At 41.5% G+C, this 17,504-nt stretch overlaps 2 protein-coding genes across 3 annotated transcripts; both read right to left on the reverse strand.

Annotated features, from left to right (window-relative positions):
• colq (collagen-like tail subunit (single strand of homotrimer) of asymmetric acetylcholinesterase) lies at positions 1-9,146 on the reverse strand. Of its 2 annotated transcripts, XM_074653895.1 has the most exons (17): positions 8,902-9,146; positions 8,208-8,317; positions 7,795-7,896; positions 6,931-6,975; positions 6,734-6,760; positions 5,871-5,942; positions 5,589-5,651; positions 5,470-5,496; positions 5,318-5,362; positions 5,170-5,205; positions 4,984-5,064; positions 4,354-4,450; positions 3,682-3,812; positions 3,169-3,288; positions 2,916-3,057; positions 2,707-2,809; positions 1-1,790 (listed from the first exon to the last, which is right to left on the reverse strand). In XM_074653895.1, the coding sequence occupies exons 1-17, from the start codon at positions 8,996-8,998 to the stop codon at positions 1,721-1,723; spliced, it is 1,368 nt and encodes a 455-aa protein (XP_074509996.1). In that variant the 5' UTR covers positions 8,999-9,146; the 3' UTR covers positions 1-1,720. The 2 variants fall into 2 exon arrangements, with proteins under 2 accessions (XP_074509996.1, XP_074509995.1); XM_074653894.1 differs by lacking the exon at positions 8,902-9,146 and having other exon boundaries at positions 1,583-1,790; positions 8,208-8,612.
• Positions 9,147-10,606: 1,460 nt separating this feature from the next.
• hacl1 (2-hydroxyacyl-CoA lyase 1) lies at positions 10,607-17,504 on the reverse strand. The gene is made up of 17 exons (XM_074653896.1): positions 17,307-17,504; positions 16,484-16,588; positions 15,811-15,851; positions 15,652-15,732; positions 15,466-15,538; positions 15,310-15,387; positions 14,628-14,722; positions 14,414-14,526; positions 14,152-14,287; positions 13,840-13,945; positions 13,534-13,617; positions 13,302-13,403; positions 13,059-13,213; positions 12,604-12,762; positions 12,406-12,513; positions 12,114-12,300; positions 10,607-10,858 (listed from the first exon to the last, which is right to left on the reverse strand). The coding sequence occupies exons 1-17, from the start codon at positions 17,355-17,357 to the stop codon at positions 10,826-10,828; spliced, it is 1,707 nt and encodes a 568-aa protein (XP_074509997.1). The 5' UTR covers positions 17,358-17,504; the 3' UTR covers positions 10,607-10,825.

Here is a 17,504-nt window from a genome sequence, read left to right on the forward strand (position 1 = left end):
GACTTTGAATGATTTCCTGTTTTATTTCTTTTTAAAAGTACCCACAACTACTGTATAAATCATATCAGAGTGATGAAACAAAATGAAATGTTCACTATCCCAGTCACAGTGCATACTATATTTCATAAAGCCTTACAGTATGTTACCACATGCGTGTTATGTTTCAGCATTGTTGTGCATATAAACACAGTACAGGCCACAGACAGAACATTCAACAAAAGGTATTTTGGTTTTTGTGCAAGGCACAGTTCATCACTATCATATATAAGGTGTGTCATACATACAGCTATACTCTGGGGCAGATATATCTTAAGACACCTGCTGCGCTGATGAATGCGGTGATTTACAAAGCAACAGGAAGGGGTTTCACACTCATTTAGCACGGTTTCACAAGCATGCGGAGGCGATAATAGTTAACAGTCTTTATCTTTTTACAGAACATCTAAGTATGGCTGAGAACACGTCTCCCTTGGCACTGCGACTCATACAGTAGCTTATGGAAAATGTCAGCTTATATCGGCAAAGTCATTTTTCACCATTTGGTGCCTATAAACACACACACACACACAGCAGACTACATCTACACTGTTAAGTTTTACTGTTGAGTTTCTCTGTTGTTGTTATATACTGTAAGACAGAAAGACTGGATAAAGAGGTATTAGAGTAAATACAGTTATGACCATTAAAACAGACTGGAATTTAAAATTCCTCTTAGCAGCTACAGACGATTCCCAGCCTTTCCTCTGTGCAGTGAGAGAATTAAGAGCATAACAGTTTCAAGCCTTCGTGTACAGTGTATTTCATTTCTCACCGAAGCACAGGGAAGAAACTCGGGTTATCTGTGTGCTTCAGCGTACAGTCACTGCCATTTCATTTACAAAGAGAGTAGTGGGGAGAAAAAGGTGCTATGTGGAGCTACATTACCTGTTGGTTCCTGAGAAGTTTTTTTTGGGGATTCATGAAACCTTGTCCAGACTGTCAAGCACAGTACCACCACAAGCTAATGAAGTCAGCCTCCTGGTATAACAGTCTCTATCTCCATCCCTAACCACACATATTGATCTTATATGCTTTACCTTCTACATTTGAAATTCTTGATGTGTTATTGAGACTACACAGTGCCAGCCTTGTCGTGGCAATAATAAGTAAAGTGATGGGTTACATGCTTGGATCGTGACAGCTGCTGTCATGGTCTCCCAGCCTCATGCAAATGCTGTGCACCGTCACTGACGCTGCGGTAGAATACCTGAGGCCAGGGCTCTGGATGTCCTACTGCCTCTCTTCCTCAACAGTAACTGGGTCAAGATTAACACCCCTCTGGCAACGGCTACTGCTCCTCTGCAACATCTCCCACTGGCACATAATTAAGTCTCTGCATGGCTTGTCACACAACTGTTGCATCCAGAGGCTGATTCATGGTGAGGAGGCCAGTCTTAAGTCCTGCTTGTTAAGACTGAGTGCAGTTGTCCTGTGCATTTCCTATGTGTGGGTGAAAGGTTTCCACTTCCACTGACCGACTATAACTCCGGGGGAGCTACGTGGCATCTCAGCAGCAATACAGAGGAGTTATATATAGTATATATAGGTTTTGTTTTCATAGAATCGTTGGCTGCCTCTACCTTCAGAGTCTCTTGCTCGGAGCAATATTGTTCTTTTTTTTTTGCATGAAAATATTCCAAATAACACACAGAGGATCCCGCTGCACCGTCCAGCTTCCTCCTCAAGTGAAGTACTTGCAGTTTGTGGAGTCAATAACACAGTATGGTGTGCACTTGAGGTGACCATATGACCTGCGAATAACAGGAGAAACAGTCAGTTTAACACGTCAACACTTCTCATACAGCAGTTTCTTTTAAAATTAAATAAAATAAAATAAAATAAAATTAAATTAAATTAAATTAAATTAAATTAAATTAAATTAAATTAAATAAAATGAAATAAAATGAAATGAAATTAAATGAAATTAAAATTAAAATGATAAACTGAAGAAAAAACAAGATAAGATCCTGCCCTAGGTGGAGTTATAAAGAGAAAAACTCAATTTATTGTCTCGGTAATGTCATGGACTCCATCTCCTGAATTTAATTCTTTGAAGCCTCAGTGAGTGATTTATTTGTTCCGTTTCATATATGTCCCATAGTTTTGTATCCATAATTTATAGGTGGGGGGGGGTCTGGTTTTAACCAATTAAGTGTAATACATTTCACCACTGCTGTAAACAGAATTTTTGGAATACGTTTTTGACTTGTAGAATGCCAATATGCATTATTTCCCTAGCAGCTTGGAGAACATCATTCCAGTATAGTTTCAGTTTTGGGCACGACCAGAATGTATGCACATAGTGGCCCACTTTCGTCCCACAATGCCTCTAGCAATTGCTAGAAGAAGAGGGGTTTATAGCTGTTATATATGGTGTTCTAAAAACCTGGATAAAGTCATCTACCTAAATTATTTCCATGTATTTAAGCATGTAACTAGGTGTGCCTCTGAGCATATTTCCTCCCAAGTGTCTGTTGGTACTTCCTGCTCCAATTCCGTCTCCCATCTTTTTTTTGATACATATTGGATTATTTGGGTCCATACATAAAAACACCTGACATAGTCTGGAGATGACTTTATCCAACCTCTTCTCCAACTGCATATTTATCCAGAATTATACAGCAAAGAGTTTTGTCAACACAAACTGTAGTTGCATACTATGCTTACCCTGGAAGATATGAATTACATGTCTGGTATCCAAAGTCCTTTCCATCACACTCCTCAGCCCCCTCATAGCGGTATCCGTCTCCACAGTAGGCGTGTTTACACTCTGTGGTAAGGGGAGACAGCAGAGGTGGAGGGGTCATGTTATACGTGCACAGCAAAGCACAACCAAGGAGCTATTAGAGACAGCTTAATGTGGACGGGTGACTTACTGACGCAGCCGTCGGTGACGACTCTGTTTCTGTCATCACACTCCTCCCCGCTGGAAATCTGCACTATCCCGTCGCCACAGTAACCCTCATCATCAGGTGCGTTTTCCATGGACTGGAACGGCGTCAGCTGGGATGGAAAAGTCTTTTACAGAGTTTAAAACAGATGAACAACAAAGGAAAAAAACTGCTTGAAAAGTCATCATGTGACAAAAAAGATGAAATAATAATCACATTTAGCTGCATGCAATGATACCTGGATTGGAAGCCAGCCGTCAACGTCTTTGAAATAGAGAGATCTCTGGTCTTTGCGGAATGCAAGAGCGTTATCTGTGTGGAGACGCTCCAGTTCTTCCTCATTGCTCACAACAAATATCTGATTGAAAGGCAAAGTGAGGACAGTCATGTTTTCAATAATTAGTGCATTTTGAATTACATGGTTGGAGGCCTTCCAGGGTGCAATTTTGAGATAATGAGCATCAAAATGTTATATCTCAGCTGGCAGTATGTGTCTCAAAGTAATATCCATCTCCCCAATAGGCATACTTTTATCTGAATAATTAACTCAGAAGTTATTAAAACCCAATAACCCCTGAATTTCTAAAAATGCACAAGTGAAAATATCGTCTAGTTATGTAAAAATCTGAGATTATACATTTTGATAAAAAACCCTTAACTGTGATTTGACTTTTTTCAGTGATGTGGCAAATGATTCAGTACATCACAAAATACTGCACATAACTTTTTGCATTCGAGAAGAAGTTCTCACCGCTGGTACTTTGAGATAGTTTCCTCTGGAAGAATAATCATCAAAATGAGAATTACTGAGAGAGCCGCAGTTACACTTCCCAGGAGGCCCTGGTGGACCACGTCCACCCTTTGTTCCAACCATGTAGAGTCCTAAAACAAGAGAGGAGAACAATATTATATAAAAAGACACAAAGCAAAAAGAGTTTGGTGAGAGAGAGTAACTAAAGTGATGATTCATCTATCATGAAGCAAACACAATCAACTTAATTCACTCCAACCTGATCAAGATAACAGATGTCACATTAATGATCTGGTGACATAATATTTGTAAAACTGCAGGGAGGCTCGCCACCTGTTAATCCATTTTAACCACATGTTGTCATGAGGACAGCATCTTGTTTCACCTCGGGGAGATATCATTTCTCTGGCGCTAAATAGGACTACCGGTGTTACCTCTTACACTGGGCTAAAGTGTGCTTCCTTTTGCTGACAGCAGTGTTTGCTACTCATCACACTGGTTGCACAGCTTTTCACACACTCTCAGAGAAAGTGCAGAGCCACACACACAAACCGATCACTTCAAAATGTACGCAGGTAAATTCATGCTTATACTGAGCAATATGTCAGTTTTTAAATCAGTATATATCAGTATCAGTATAGTCGAGTTAATGTAAAAGGTAAAGGTTGTCACCTGTGGCAGGTGAACCAGGAGGACCAGGGTGGCCTGGAGTTCCCTGTGGGCCTGCAGGTCCCATAGGACCAACACTGCCCAGGTCTCCTTTCCCTCCCTGAAACACGATTGACACAATACACAAGGTGGTCAGATTTTAAACATTTCTTCACGATGTTTCAAAGATCAAAAGGTTAAAACTAATACTGATACACTAATACTAATCCCGACTGTGCAACAGGACATTCTGAGCATCGAAAAGTATTTTTTGCATCGACGTGAATTACATTTTAAAGATAAATTATTAACACACAAGTAATAATTTAATTTGAGAAAGAAAAATCTACTGTTCTCAATAAATGCATGCGTATATAACTCTATTTATTGCTTTTTCCCCCCAAAATTGTATTGGAGGATAAACCCCTTGAGATGCACCATCTCGTTCGATCATCGATTAATCAGTTTGAGTAATTTTTTTAAGAAATAAAAAGGCTAAATTTTCCTCCAGCTTCTTAAATGTGAATATTTTCTGGTTTCTCCACTCCTCCACAACAGCAAACTGAACATCTTAGATTTGTGGACAAAACAAGACATTTGAGGGCGTCATCTTGGACCTATTGTTTTTGAAACAATGCAAAAAGAACTCCTCACCTGTTTGCCTCTTTTCCCTGGTCGGCCAGTGGGTCCTCTGTTTCCTGAGATCCCCGGTTCTCCTTTTGGACCCATTTCACCCTGCACAACAATTCACATCAACTCAAAACTCATATTCAGATTTGGAAAGTTGGAATTCTGTACAACAAATTTAAAAACTCCTTCTTGTTTGAATGTGTTTCTCACTTTCTGTCCAAGCATCCCTGGGAAACCCATCCCACCCTGCGGATAAAGAACAATAAATGATAATATCAACTTAGGTTACACACAGCATATATGCACTATAGTGCTGCTACATTCGTAACGTCTCCTGCTACTAATAAACTCTGCTCACCTTGTCGCCTTTTACTCCACTCTCACCGCGATCACCTCGAGAACCCTGATGGAGCAGATTACAGTGTGTTACATCACATTAAGTCTACATGAAACAGAGTCAATCAATATTGCATTTTCTACTGGATGATAATTACCAAAACGGTCACATACCTTTTCCCCTTTATACCCAGGTAAACCCTAGAATGAAAGATACAAAATTTCCAAGATTAAATAAAGTAGTTTGCAGGTGAGATCATGTCAGATCAGTGTAGTTTATATGTATCTCATACCCTTGGCCCAATTGGTCCTCTGGCTCCAGGCAAACCCATCAGCCCCCCGTCACCTTTCTCACCCTAACACACAGAAACACATCAGGAATAAGACAAATGTGAACTGGCTTCATTTATTTAGACACACGTCCTAAAATATTACCCAAAGAAGAAATTATGATTCAAGCATTTCTATAGAAAAGTTACATAACAGAGTATTTTATTGTACAAATGGGACCCTACCTTGTATTGATCTTGTGTCATATATTATATCATCTACATTATGAGGTCTGACTTACTCACTTTGGGCCCGCTTGGTCCAGGCCATCCAGCTGGTCCATGTTTTCCAGGAAGTCCAGGAGGACCTGTCCGTCCCTGACAGGAGACATATATTTTAAATCTCAGATATAGAAATAGCTAGTAAAACAATTGCTGCCACAGCTGAGGAAGCAGTTTACAGATTATGAAATCAGGGGCCTCTTACGCCTGTTAGCTTTGCAAGGAAAAGAAATCTAAGTGCAGGATTTGCTGCATAAGCTGACAGGCTGCTTGGTACAGTATTTATCAGACGCTGCTGCACATGTAGGGGGAGAATGACTTTAACGAGCCCTGTCACTTTGCTCTCTTTAATTAAATGATGGGCCGTATATAGAACAGGAGCCCGTGCTTGTGGGAAATAAAATGATTTATGACCTGGCTGAAGCACTAAGCTAAATTGCACTGCAGTGCTGCAAAGCTGCTCAGTCAGGCCACCCGCCAGTGAGGCTCCCCCACTGGGCTCTCCTCTTCTGCCTGCCCTGGTCAAACGCTGTGTCCTGAGCGTTCAATAAAGCTGTGTGGGCTTGTTCCTTCTGTTCTAATAGAAAAGGGAGGGCCATCTGACAGGGAGGCGTGATGCTGGATGTCTTTGAGGGGTCAATAGTGAGAGAGGAGACCATCCCTCTGCCATCCAAACAAGCAGCAGCTCTGCATCCCTTGCATCCGGTCAGTGTGTGTCTGTGCTGTCTCCTGTCAAGGTTGTGCTTGCACACAAGTCCTTGATGCACATAACCAGGCACTGGCAGCGCTCTGAGTTACAGCTATAGCCAGCAGGCGGAGGCACGGTATCTCATATTTGAGTAAATCCACTTAGCGGAGAATATGGAGTGATTAATGGAGACTCTCACCTTTTGCCCAGGTCTTCCGATTTCTCCCTGACAACAGGATGCGGAGGAGGGGACAAGGACAGCAGCTATTCAATACACTTCCAGGAAGCATGTTTCAGTCATGTGCAACAGGTCAATTAAACCTGAGTTTAATGTATAATGTATAATGAGCTACATAAATGAGATGAGACTAGAACACGGGGAAGTAAACTGCTTACCTTTTCTCCCTTGGGCCCTCCTATCCCAGGTAATCCAGGTGGCCCCTGATGAACATGAAAAAAAAAACAATAAAATGATGACACATGCTCATAAATCTCAGAGATAACTATCTAATTAGTTCTGTTGTCTACAACATCCCACCACAAAGTTGTGTCTGCCTCTGGGAGCCCAAAGCTGCAATTTCAATTAGCTAAAGGCTGAGTGGCCACTATTGATTTAAAAAGTGCCTTGTGGGTCTCTTTTGATCAACTGAAACGCTGCTGCAGTCCAGCCGGTGCTGTAACAGCCTGAGATGGGCAAACAAGCTTTAACAATCATTTGTTGAATATGCTTTTCGTTTAAGAAATGCTTGGCTAACAGGACAAGTTTGGGTTTACAAGCACCTATTGAAGCAAAATGTCTTTAGATCGTTCATCAACAGAGTACACAAACACACGGGCACATGCTTGTGTAGGTAATCCCTGGAATTTACGCAGCACAGTACGCCTTTCCAGGCAGACAGCTCTTCGGACGGTTTCTGAGAATGATGTGTGGGGCACTGGCAGCCAGTGGAAAAAGGCTATTTGTGTCCGAGCTAAATGTAGAGCGTTAATGGGCCGCTGTGTTGCATGGGCCGGAGAAATCCCCATCTCCTGCTTTGCAGGAACTCTCAAGTTTGAGAGGAGATGGAGGGTAATACGTTGTCGGAGTACTAATTCTTAACGCCTTGAAACACCAGAGACAGTCTGATGAGACATGGAATCCTTCATGCTGTAAGTCAAATTGCGGGAGGTGTGCTGGAATAGTGTGATGATGCTACATGATCTACAGCACATTATTCATGCTGTGATAACCGTGATGTTTGGGAAGAGTTTGGATCCTACCTGAGGGCCAGAGGGACCAGCAGGCCCGTGGGGGCCTCGGATGCAGGAAGAACCTTTGTCGTCATTGCGCGGCTCTGACTCACCGCCATCACGCTCTTCATCCTGTAAAATTAAAATAAAAAATTATTTTACATTTTGACTGTTTAGATAGAAGAGAGAATCAACAGAATTACACCTTTACGATTTGTTGATAAAGAAGTTCATGTCTGAAATTCATCCCAATTCACAACCCAGCGCAAAGGACTTGTTAAGCCATTTTCTTCCTGCAAACATGTTCCACCATCTGAGTGTGTTTTAACGGTATCGTTCAGGGGTCAAAAGACACTATAAGCGTGGGGCAGTTTGGACATCACCCAAGGACATATCAACAGTCAGATATTCCACAATAGAAAAGTCACATGACTTTGACTCACATGAGGGTGGCGGCGCCAAAGTGAAGGGGGTGGAGGGAACAGCGGGGGTGGAGGCGGACTCAGTAAACAGCATGGGCTGAATCTCTTCTGCTGCTCCTGGGATCGGAGAGCTGTGCAAGGTGTGCATGCAGGCGATGACGCCAAAGGGGTCAAAATCAGAAGAAGACAGTCAGGATAGGTCAAAGGTGAAACATCTTCCATCAAAATGAGAAGAGTATAAATGCTGACACATGGACATGCACGGGCAATATAAATGTTACCGACAAATATCCCACACATACAGGCAGAATTGGACGAGTCAAAGAGGTTAGAGCATGCAGGAGCAGCAGGGAAACAGGTGCAAACTATCAGATCATGACAGCCGTCCAGCAGAGTTCCTAAAGCTGGACACAGATATGAAGTGCCTCTCTCTGAAGGACTGGAGCTGGTCTCGCTATTTATAGAGGCATTTTCAGTCTACCTCATGGGCAACAAGAAAATAAAAACAAGTGTATTTGACTAAGATAATGAGTCAAAATGAATCCCAAAACTACACATTTAGAGTCCATGCTTTAACAGCCGAACTCTCTCAACACCTGTGCATGCATAGTACTGTATGTACAGTACAGTACACACACACACACAATACACACAGAGACACAAACACAGTAGACACAGTGACACATACACAGACTCAGGATTACAATATTCTTACCCGCTGGGAATGAAATAAAGCTGTCCAGAAAAGAGGACTGAGCCAGGCCATAACAAACCCACAGTGGCAGATACAGTCCAAGTGTTAGAAGAGTCATGCTGCCCCAGATAGTTGCCTGACTTTATTTCTGAGCCACAGCAGCCCTGACACGCTGCCTTCCTCTCTCCCTCTCTCCTCACTGTCCTCTCCCTGTACTCCCCTTCCCTCCCTCTCTCTGCTCGCTCGGCTCCGTCTCCTTTACGCCCTCACAAGAGGGTACGCCGACCAATGCCCATTAAACCTTTCCTCTGCATCAGTGTGCGCTAAAATTACAGGAGACAGCCCGCCAGCTGCTTCGAGTGCCAATATTAGATCTCTACTACTGCAGGGGGTGTCTTTTGTTGTTTCCACTCCTCTCACACAAGGAGAGACTCATCAGGACTGACACACACACAGTGGGCTTGAGTCTGCAAGAGAATGATTCTGCATGAAGGTGTCATTTGTGCATCCTGAGACAACTTTAAGTGTATCTGTCTTCTATTCTTTGTAATTATTAGTCTGTCTTTTTGTATGCAGCTCACTGTGCATCCCCTCTGTGCATTGTGGTGTCCATTTAGTCCAGACCAGATTGGTTTTATTGCCTAGTCTGTCCCACAAAATTAAGTGCCTACATACCCAGTGAGGCTCTTTGGGGGATGTGAGACCTATAAAAAGACCCGGGAAATAAAAACAACATTAATTAACAATGTAGTGATATGAACATTTTATATTTGCATAGACTGCTCATGCACAAGTGGACAAAATGTTTCATTTAAGTCTGTAGGAGATAGTGAGAAAGAATGCAACTTGATATAAACTAATACACAATTATTAATCTAATAAAAACACTGTGCACTCACTCAACAAAATATGTAGATATTGCATAAGATTGTCGCTGCTGCTGCTAGAAACCCTCCATCCGCCTGTTTTAAGATGTTCCTGACAAGGTGTGAAATCAAAGGAAGGTGTAAATGTATGCATGTACGTGTGCAAACTTGGCAAATCTGGACCAAGAAGTGTTTTTCAGTACTGAGTTGACCATAAAATTAAATTTTCACTTCCCGAAAATGGGAACCTGAGGGGCCAGGTGGCTCAACTCACTCCCACATGACAGTATTGGTGAACTTTTGTTGTATTTTGAACCCGTAAGTCAGCTAGCGGCCCAGCTAAAGTAGATTTTGGTTTTCTAGTTATAGTGATAGGGCTCCTGAAGGAGCTAGATTTTCTATTTTGACTACAGTTGACTCTGACTTTGATTGTTGTTAGGGTTTTCACAATATCAGATTTTCACTACACGATTATTGTGACCAAAAGTATGACAATATTATCGCGATATCTATAGAAAATAAAAAAAAATTAAAAATAATGCTATCAGTCAAATTCCTTTTTAACTTTATTGTGTTTTGTCTCTCTTTACACTCAAAATACGAGTGTAGGGAAGTAAAGAGAGTCTGTAACTGCATACACAAAATGATTTTAAGAGATGCTGGATTATTAACACTATATCATATGTGCATTATTAACATGATATCAATATTACATTTTTAAATATCACGGTATATCGCGACCTTCACCCGATCCTGTTTCAGAGCCATATACCGTATCACGTTACCTATTAAATTTATTATGTGAGAGGGAAAAAAAACACAGTTTGACATAAAGGAAAAAAGCCAAATAACACTCAGCGTGTGTTTAAAAATGTTTTATTGTCTTATTAATTATTTTGTTAATTTCAATACTACTGTGTAGTAAAAGCTGTTATTAAAAAAATCAGTTATTTCATGGAAACAATCACAAAAAAAACAAAGCAGCTTTATATTCTCCCAGTTTTAGTTTCCTGAGGAAAACGACCACTGCTCTTCTGATAATGTTCTGGACGGCGGAGGAGGCAGATCCCTCATTCAGTCTATAAGTTGGGGCGTGTGAGCCAAGGGAACTCCTGTAAATACAGACAATATTAGACCTCCTTAGCTGACAGAGAGCCTTTTTATGTAATGGTCAATGTTGAATCCATTTAGTCTCCACGTTTTGCCAGACAAAATAAATAGTTAATCTACATCCACTGTCTAAGGCTCAACCATAAACCTGAATATGAATAGCAGTTAGGAGGCAAACAATGAGGGCAGTACACCTCGAATAGGAGGACAAGTCTTTCTCCTGGCCAAAGAGAGCTCAGGGCCATGGATACAGCCCTGAATACAACCTTCAAACATTTTCTGCGAAGGGTTGCGTGGATACATTCAACATAAACACAAGGGGGCCGTGCTTTCTAATTATGGGGACCCTGAAATAGAAAGGTCAGGTTGGTGTGAGGTGGAGGGATTGTGAGAGGAATACAACAGTTCTGCGGTGCACCTGGAGTGTGCGGATTACACTGTTCAGTAAGGCATGTCGGTCACGTGCGCCTATAAGGTTGAGACGAGAGTCAAGTAAACACCGAGCTGCACCACACGTGAACCCAGATGCTGCTGCTTTTAATCGCGCCTGGCTTTGCTGCTGCGACTGTCAATGTCATTCGAGTCATTGACCATCTCCTTTCTGTTCTACTTCCTGGGGGGGCACCAGGTTAACATGAGACGGGCTGAATCCAACTTGGTCATATATACTATTACGTGTCTGTGTCATCACGTCATGTCTGCAAGGGTGCTGGGGGATAAAGGGGATTAAATGTGGTATGACAGGAGACTTAAGATCTCAATCGTTACGATGACCAATGCCAAGTTCGTCACCCTTTAATCGTGACTCTCCGGAAGTCTGCAAAAAGCATGCATAAGTCTGGACATTTAGATTCAGCCATGAACATTTACTGTGAAGCTAAAGGTGGTTATTCTGTTCTAATGACAGGCAGGAAACCTCAGTAGTTATCCGGTGGAGGTGCCGTGCCTCCTTATGAATGAGGAATTTTTTTAACAGTTCATATTCCACCTTTACCAGATGAAGTCCCAGCCCCAGAAAAGCCAACACAAGAGCGTTTTAAGCAGCAGGAAAGTGGCGTTGCAGCATGAATTACATCCTCAACCACCAGGGGGCATGACATTTCCACAAGATCTATGCTGAGGATTTCCTGCCATTACTAAGAAGCCATTCAAGGGAACCAGGACTCCTTCACAATAAAACTCCAGTTGATTCTTTCATTTTGACCTCAGGATGACTGAGATGACTCACTCTACTACATGTTTTCCTGTGACAGTTACCTGCTGTTTTCTGTCGGAGGAAGGGTCGATGAGCACATTTAGGAGACTTGGTCTCTCCCAGTCACTCAGGCTAAGCTGTAAGGCACTGCGCAGCTCCTCCTCCGTCCTCACCAGGAACCCTCGACCTCCAAACGCCGTCATGACCTCATCGTAGCGCGCCTCGGGTAGCAGGGTCACAGGAGGGGCTCTGACAAGCAACACGATGATATTAGATACATTTCATTTTATCACAGCTGATTACATGTAGAAAACCATCACAGTGAATGTGTTACGATCATAACGTGAGACTCACATGGAGGTCAGATCTCCCATCTTTGCCATTTCCTTCCATGTCTCAGGATCCACTCCGCTGTAGATACCATTATTATTCACCACAATGATGACCACAGGTAGATTATACCTGTTAAAAAAAACAAAGACAATGTGTAATTAAGTAGCAGCGAGGGATTGGAGTGTATATATTGTATAGAAAGGGAGGCAACCAACCCACCTGCACATGGTTTCAACTTCCATGCCGGAAAATCCAAAGGCACTGTCTCCTTCCACGCAGACGATCCTTTGTGGTTTACTCTGGCTCTTCTCCACGACGGCCGCTGCTATAGCAAAGCCAAGGCCTACTCCCATTGTTCCAAATGTACCAGCATCCAACCTGCACATCGTCAGGATTAGCTAACAACAATCTACTTGAAAGCTCACTTTAGTCAAACACTGTTAAACAGTTTGTCCCTGATGGTTTGTATGTCTTCATCAGACCTGGAGGAGGAATGATGTTAGGGTGCCTCCAACAGCCTTCGACACAAATTATTGTAATGCATAATTTGGAGATTTTCATGCGAAGGGCTCCGACAAAATTCCCCAAAAAGAGACAGACATGAACAGATACTGAGCTGGGGCAAACATGTGACACAATCGAGAAGTGTGTCTGCTTCAATGAGACTGCCTTGCCTGTGTCGAGGTAGGTAGTTGTTCAACATAGTGCGTCCAATGTCCATAGTGTTGGCACCCTCGCTGACAATGATGCAGTCGTGTGGCAGCAGCTGGGAAACGTGATGAAACACTGTGTAGTAGTTCATGGGCATTGTCGACCCAAGAGCGAGCGCCTGTGGATAGAGAAAAAAAATCTCCTAAAATGGATAAATAATACAATATGCAACATATAAATGGATCAAACACATGCCCATCACCCACCTTTGATATTTTTGCATTAGCAGCAATTTTGTCCTTCAGTGTGCTCCACCACATTGTGTCAGAGGGATATCTCCAGCCGTCTTTACGGACGCCCTCCAGGAGCTGTAAATCAAAGACATAATTACTTTCCACAAACACACACATGTTCTCTTAGTGTCTTCAATGCACATCAGACAGAAACACACAGACCACCAGGTCAAAAATGTGAGATTGTGTGAGTTGCAATAGTTACCTGAGTGACAATAGCGTTGATGTCTCCCAGGAGAGCAACAGCGGGGCTCACATTGTTCCCCATCTCCTCAGCACAAAGGTCAACCTGCGTACAGAGCACAAGTGTATTATGTTATTACAGCACAATTGCAGCAACAGTGAAACACAGTTGCAGTATATGGTAAAGAAACACATAAATAAACTGCATGTATTTACACTAATGCTGAAATGAGTGATTAAATACACCATTAGCTTTATACCAGTGAGATATTCTCAACATTATTTTTAATAATAATACACAGATTTTGCGCAGATACACTTGGCTTACCTGGATGATCTTGACATCAGGGTCAAATCTAGGCGGCAGACCAAAATGCAGGATCCAGTTCAGCCTGGCTCCGAGCAGGAGCACAACGTCAGCCTGGAGAAGAGCTCTTTGTAACAGAAACAATTCGAGGCGTTAACATTGACTTAACCTGTACTGAATACAAACAATTTCTAAATACAAATAATAATAAAGTGCAACACATAAACATTCATTAATAAGTAACAGAGGTTCTGGATGATGATATTGGCTAAAATCATTGTACTTCACACTTTTTGATTCCTGCACATTTTTCATAGTGAAAGGGAGGCTGACCTGGAGCGGGCAGCAGCCACACAGTTGGGGTGATCATCAGGTAGCACCCCCTTCCCCATGGGGGTGGGCAGATATGGCAGACCGCTCTCTTCCACAAACTCCCTCAGGGCAGTTTCAGCTCGGCCATAGGCTGCTCCTGTTGGACACAACAACACTCACATCATCGTGACTTATCTAATGAACTACTCTGGTTCACCAGCGACGGAGGAAATGTCGGGTTTAGAGCTTATTCAATGCAACAGAGAGAGAGTGCAAATGTTACCTTTGCCAATGACGACTAAGGGTCTTTTAGCTGCTTTCAAGACAGACAAGGCTTCATTGATGGCACCGTGGTGAGCCAAACTCACTGGTGGAGTCGGACAGCAGGGCAAAACTCTGCAGGATAAAACACACTTGAATGTCAACACACCTGGAATCACAGAAGTGATATTATGCAGAAAATATATTCTTTAAAAACTGCAAAAATGATGGCAAACCTGACTAAGCTCCTGTCCACTTTAGCATTGACCATGTCCCCTGCAATATCCACATAACAAGCACCTGGACGCCCATATATGCTGGTGCGAACCGCCTATGAGCAAACAACATCATATTTAGTCTGCTGTGATAAAGGAAACAATGCAACATTAAAGGTCCCATATCATGCTCATTTTCAGGTTCATACTTGTATTTTGTGTTTCTACTAGAACATGTTTACATGCTTTAATGTTAAAAAAAAACTTTATTTTCCTCATACTGTCGACCTGAATATGCCTGTATTTACCCTCTGTCTGAAACGCTCCGTTTCAGCGCACTTTGACGGAATTGCAACAGAATTGCGTTGCTAGGCAACAGCTTGGGTCCATGTGTACCTCCTGTCAGCTGATGACATTCACATACACTGCAACCAGGAATAAACTGGGACACATTTAGTATGTTTACGTTTAAAATTGTGTCAAGGGTATAAATATTGTATATTCGTGACATCACAAATGAGCAGAAATCCTGACAGCTTGTTTCAAATGCAGAGTTTCTGAATACGGGCTGTGTGTATGTCCCTGTGGATTGAGTGTTTCGATACTTTCACAGTATTTATATAGGACTTAAGCCTACTTTATAAAAAAAAAAAATGAAAATCTCACTTTTTTATAATATGGGACCTTTAAGCTAGTATATTACCTTTTCTATGACTGAAGGGATGGCTTCCAGAGAGCTGGGTCTGGCAGAGAACTTGCTATAAAGGCGACATGCTTCCACCTATAGCAACACATGAAAAACTGTCAATGTCATGAAGCATCAGCAGGCAAAACAAATCCACATGAAGGTGTGCATTACCTGAGGGAACTCCTGAAAGGCTCCTGTTGTTTCCTGGCTTCGATCCGAGGAGCCTCCGATAACAACCACCGGCCTGTGCATAAAGGCAAAATACACTTTATACTTTATTTAACACTGTGACCCAACAGGAGCCGTGTTAAAACTGTTTACACTGGCAGCTGAATCAGTTTATTGAGTCATACATACCAGCAGTTCACATTAGCGTTGGCCATCCCACCCAGAGCATGGATGAGTCCAGGTCCAGACACCACCAGGCAGGAACCTGGTCTGGATACAAACAGAACCATGTTAAGATATACAACCAGCTGCTCACATTATTATGTTCACTGACTATAAAGGCCTTACCTCCCAGTGAGGTATCCAATGGCAGATGCTGCATAACACGCCTGTTGTGTGACAGAATTTATTGCATATTAAAATAGCATTGTGTGACTTTCATAGTAAGAGGTAAAGTTGAGGATTTTTATATGATGTGGAAACCTTTCATACATTTTATGAACGGCCTGACTGTAGATCCCTGTGATCGGATAAGGATCAGTTCTACCACCGTCACTCCAAGGTAGCTTGTAATTTGTATCATTGCTGGAGCAGGATGATTGTGAATAGGGAGATAGAACAGGATGATGACTGAATTGTATACTGATTATATGTGTTTTTGTATGTGTATGTACTGCGTGTGCGTATATGTATGTATATGTGTATACAGTATATATATGTATATATAAATAGATTTTATTTTATTGTCTTAATTTTTTTTTTTTTTACTTGTGTATATTCTTTTTACTTATTTATCTATTTTTTAAATATATTTTTTTTCCTGTATCTAAACTGGCTTATTTTATATTAATATTAGGTTTGTTAGGTTTCTTTGTACCGAGAATGTTATTATTGGGGATGTTTGTGAATGTTTGTTCTGTTGTTTCAAAATGAACAAAAAACAATAAATATAATATTGAAAAAATAATAGCATTGTGTTATTTCATTATAAGTGGCATAATAATAATAATATGTGTTTTACCGCTTGTTCATTGCGCATTCCAACATATTTGATCCCAGCAGCCTGAGCAGCCATGGCCACTTCCATGATAGGAACACCGACTATCCCAAACATGTAGTCCACTTTCTGCAGGGAGAGAAATAATGCTCTTTAACAAGCTGACATTGAAATGCATGCATTTTTTTTTTTTAACTTACTTTTTATTGCAGTTTCAGCAACTTATACAATCATCATCACATTCTTTACCACTGTATTTTCAATTTACAGCTGTCTCTTTGTTTTTACACAAAATTGTACAACTTAAAACAAGGGGGGGAGAGAAAACACAAAAAACAAAACAAGACTTCATCTTAAAATGTAATTTCAATTGAATTCAGAGAGAAAGGGAGGACACAGACTTAAACAATCCAAATAATTAAAATAAAATAAAGTAAAATAAATAAATAAATACATTTAAATACAAATAAATGAGGTCAGGGAGGGGAAGTGTGTGGAAGGGTATATGGATGTGTGTGTATGTGCTTAGAGAGATGACCTGGGTCAGGAAGACAAAGATACGAGTATGATCCAGGATATATAATAATACTCAGATCACAAATCACTGTATTAATATAATCATGGCAGGGCTCCACCTTTTAGAAATGAATGCATTTTAAGAAGAGGTTGGATTGTACATAGCAAATTTACATGTTACTGTATTCAGAGTTTAAACCTGACTGCGCAACACTTGAACTTTGACACACTTTCTGCATGAGACACATGCGTGCTTTTATTGTTGCAGGTCAGCAGCGACAGACAACAGACTTCATACATCTTCTCAATGTGTTGTTTTTAAAGGTCTTACCTGAGCCTTTAGAGACTCAGCAATCAGCTCAGCTCCTGTCACTTCGTCCATGGCTGTTCTTAAGGCTGTTAGCTAAGAGTTGTTGCACTGTTTGTGTTCCTACTGAGGTACAAGTTAAGGACAAACTGTCATAAAGCTGTTGCAACTACCAGCAATTTATTAACTCTAGTTTACCACAATCCTCTCTGCCCCTGAACC

This window comes from Sebastes fasciatus, chromosome 12 (assembly GCF_043250625.1).
Source record: "Sebastes fasciatus isolate fSebFas1 chromosome 12, fSebFas1.pri, whole genome shotgun sequence".
NCBI lineage: Eukaryota > Metazoa > Chordata > Actinopteri > Perciformes > Sebastidae > Sebastes > Sebastes fasciatus.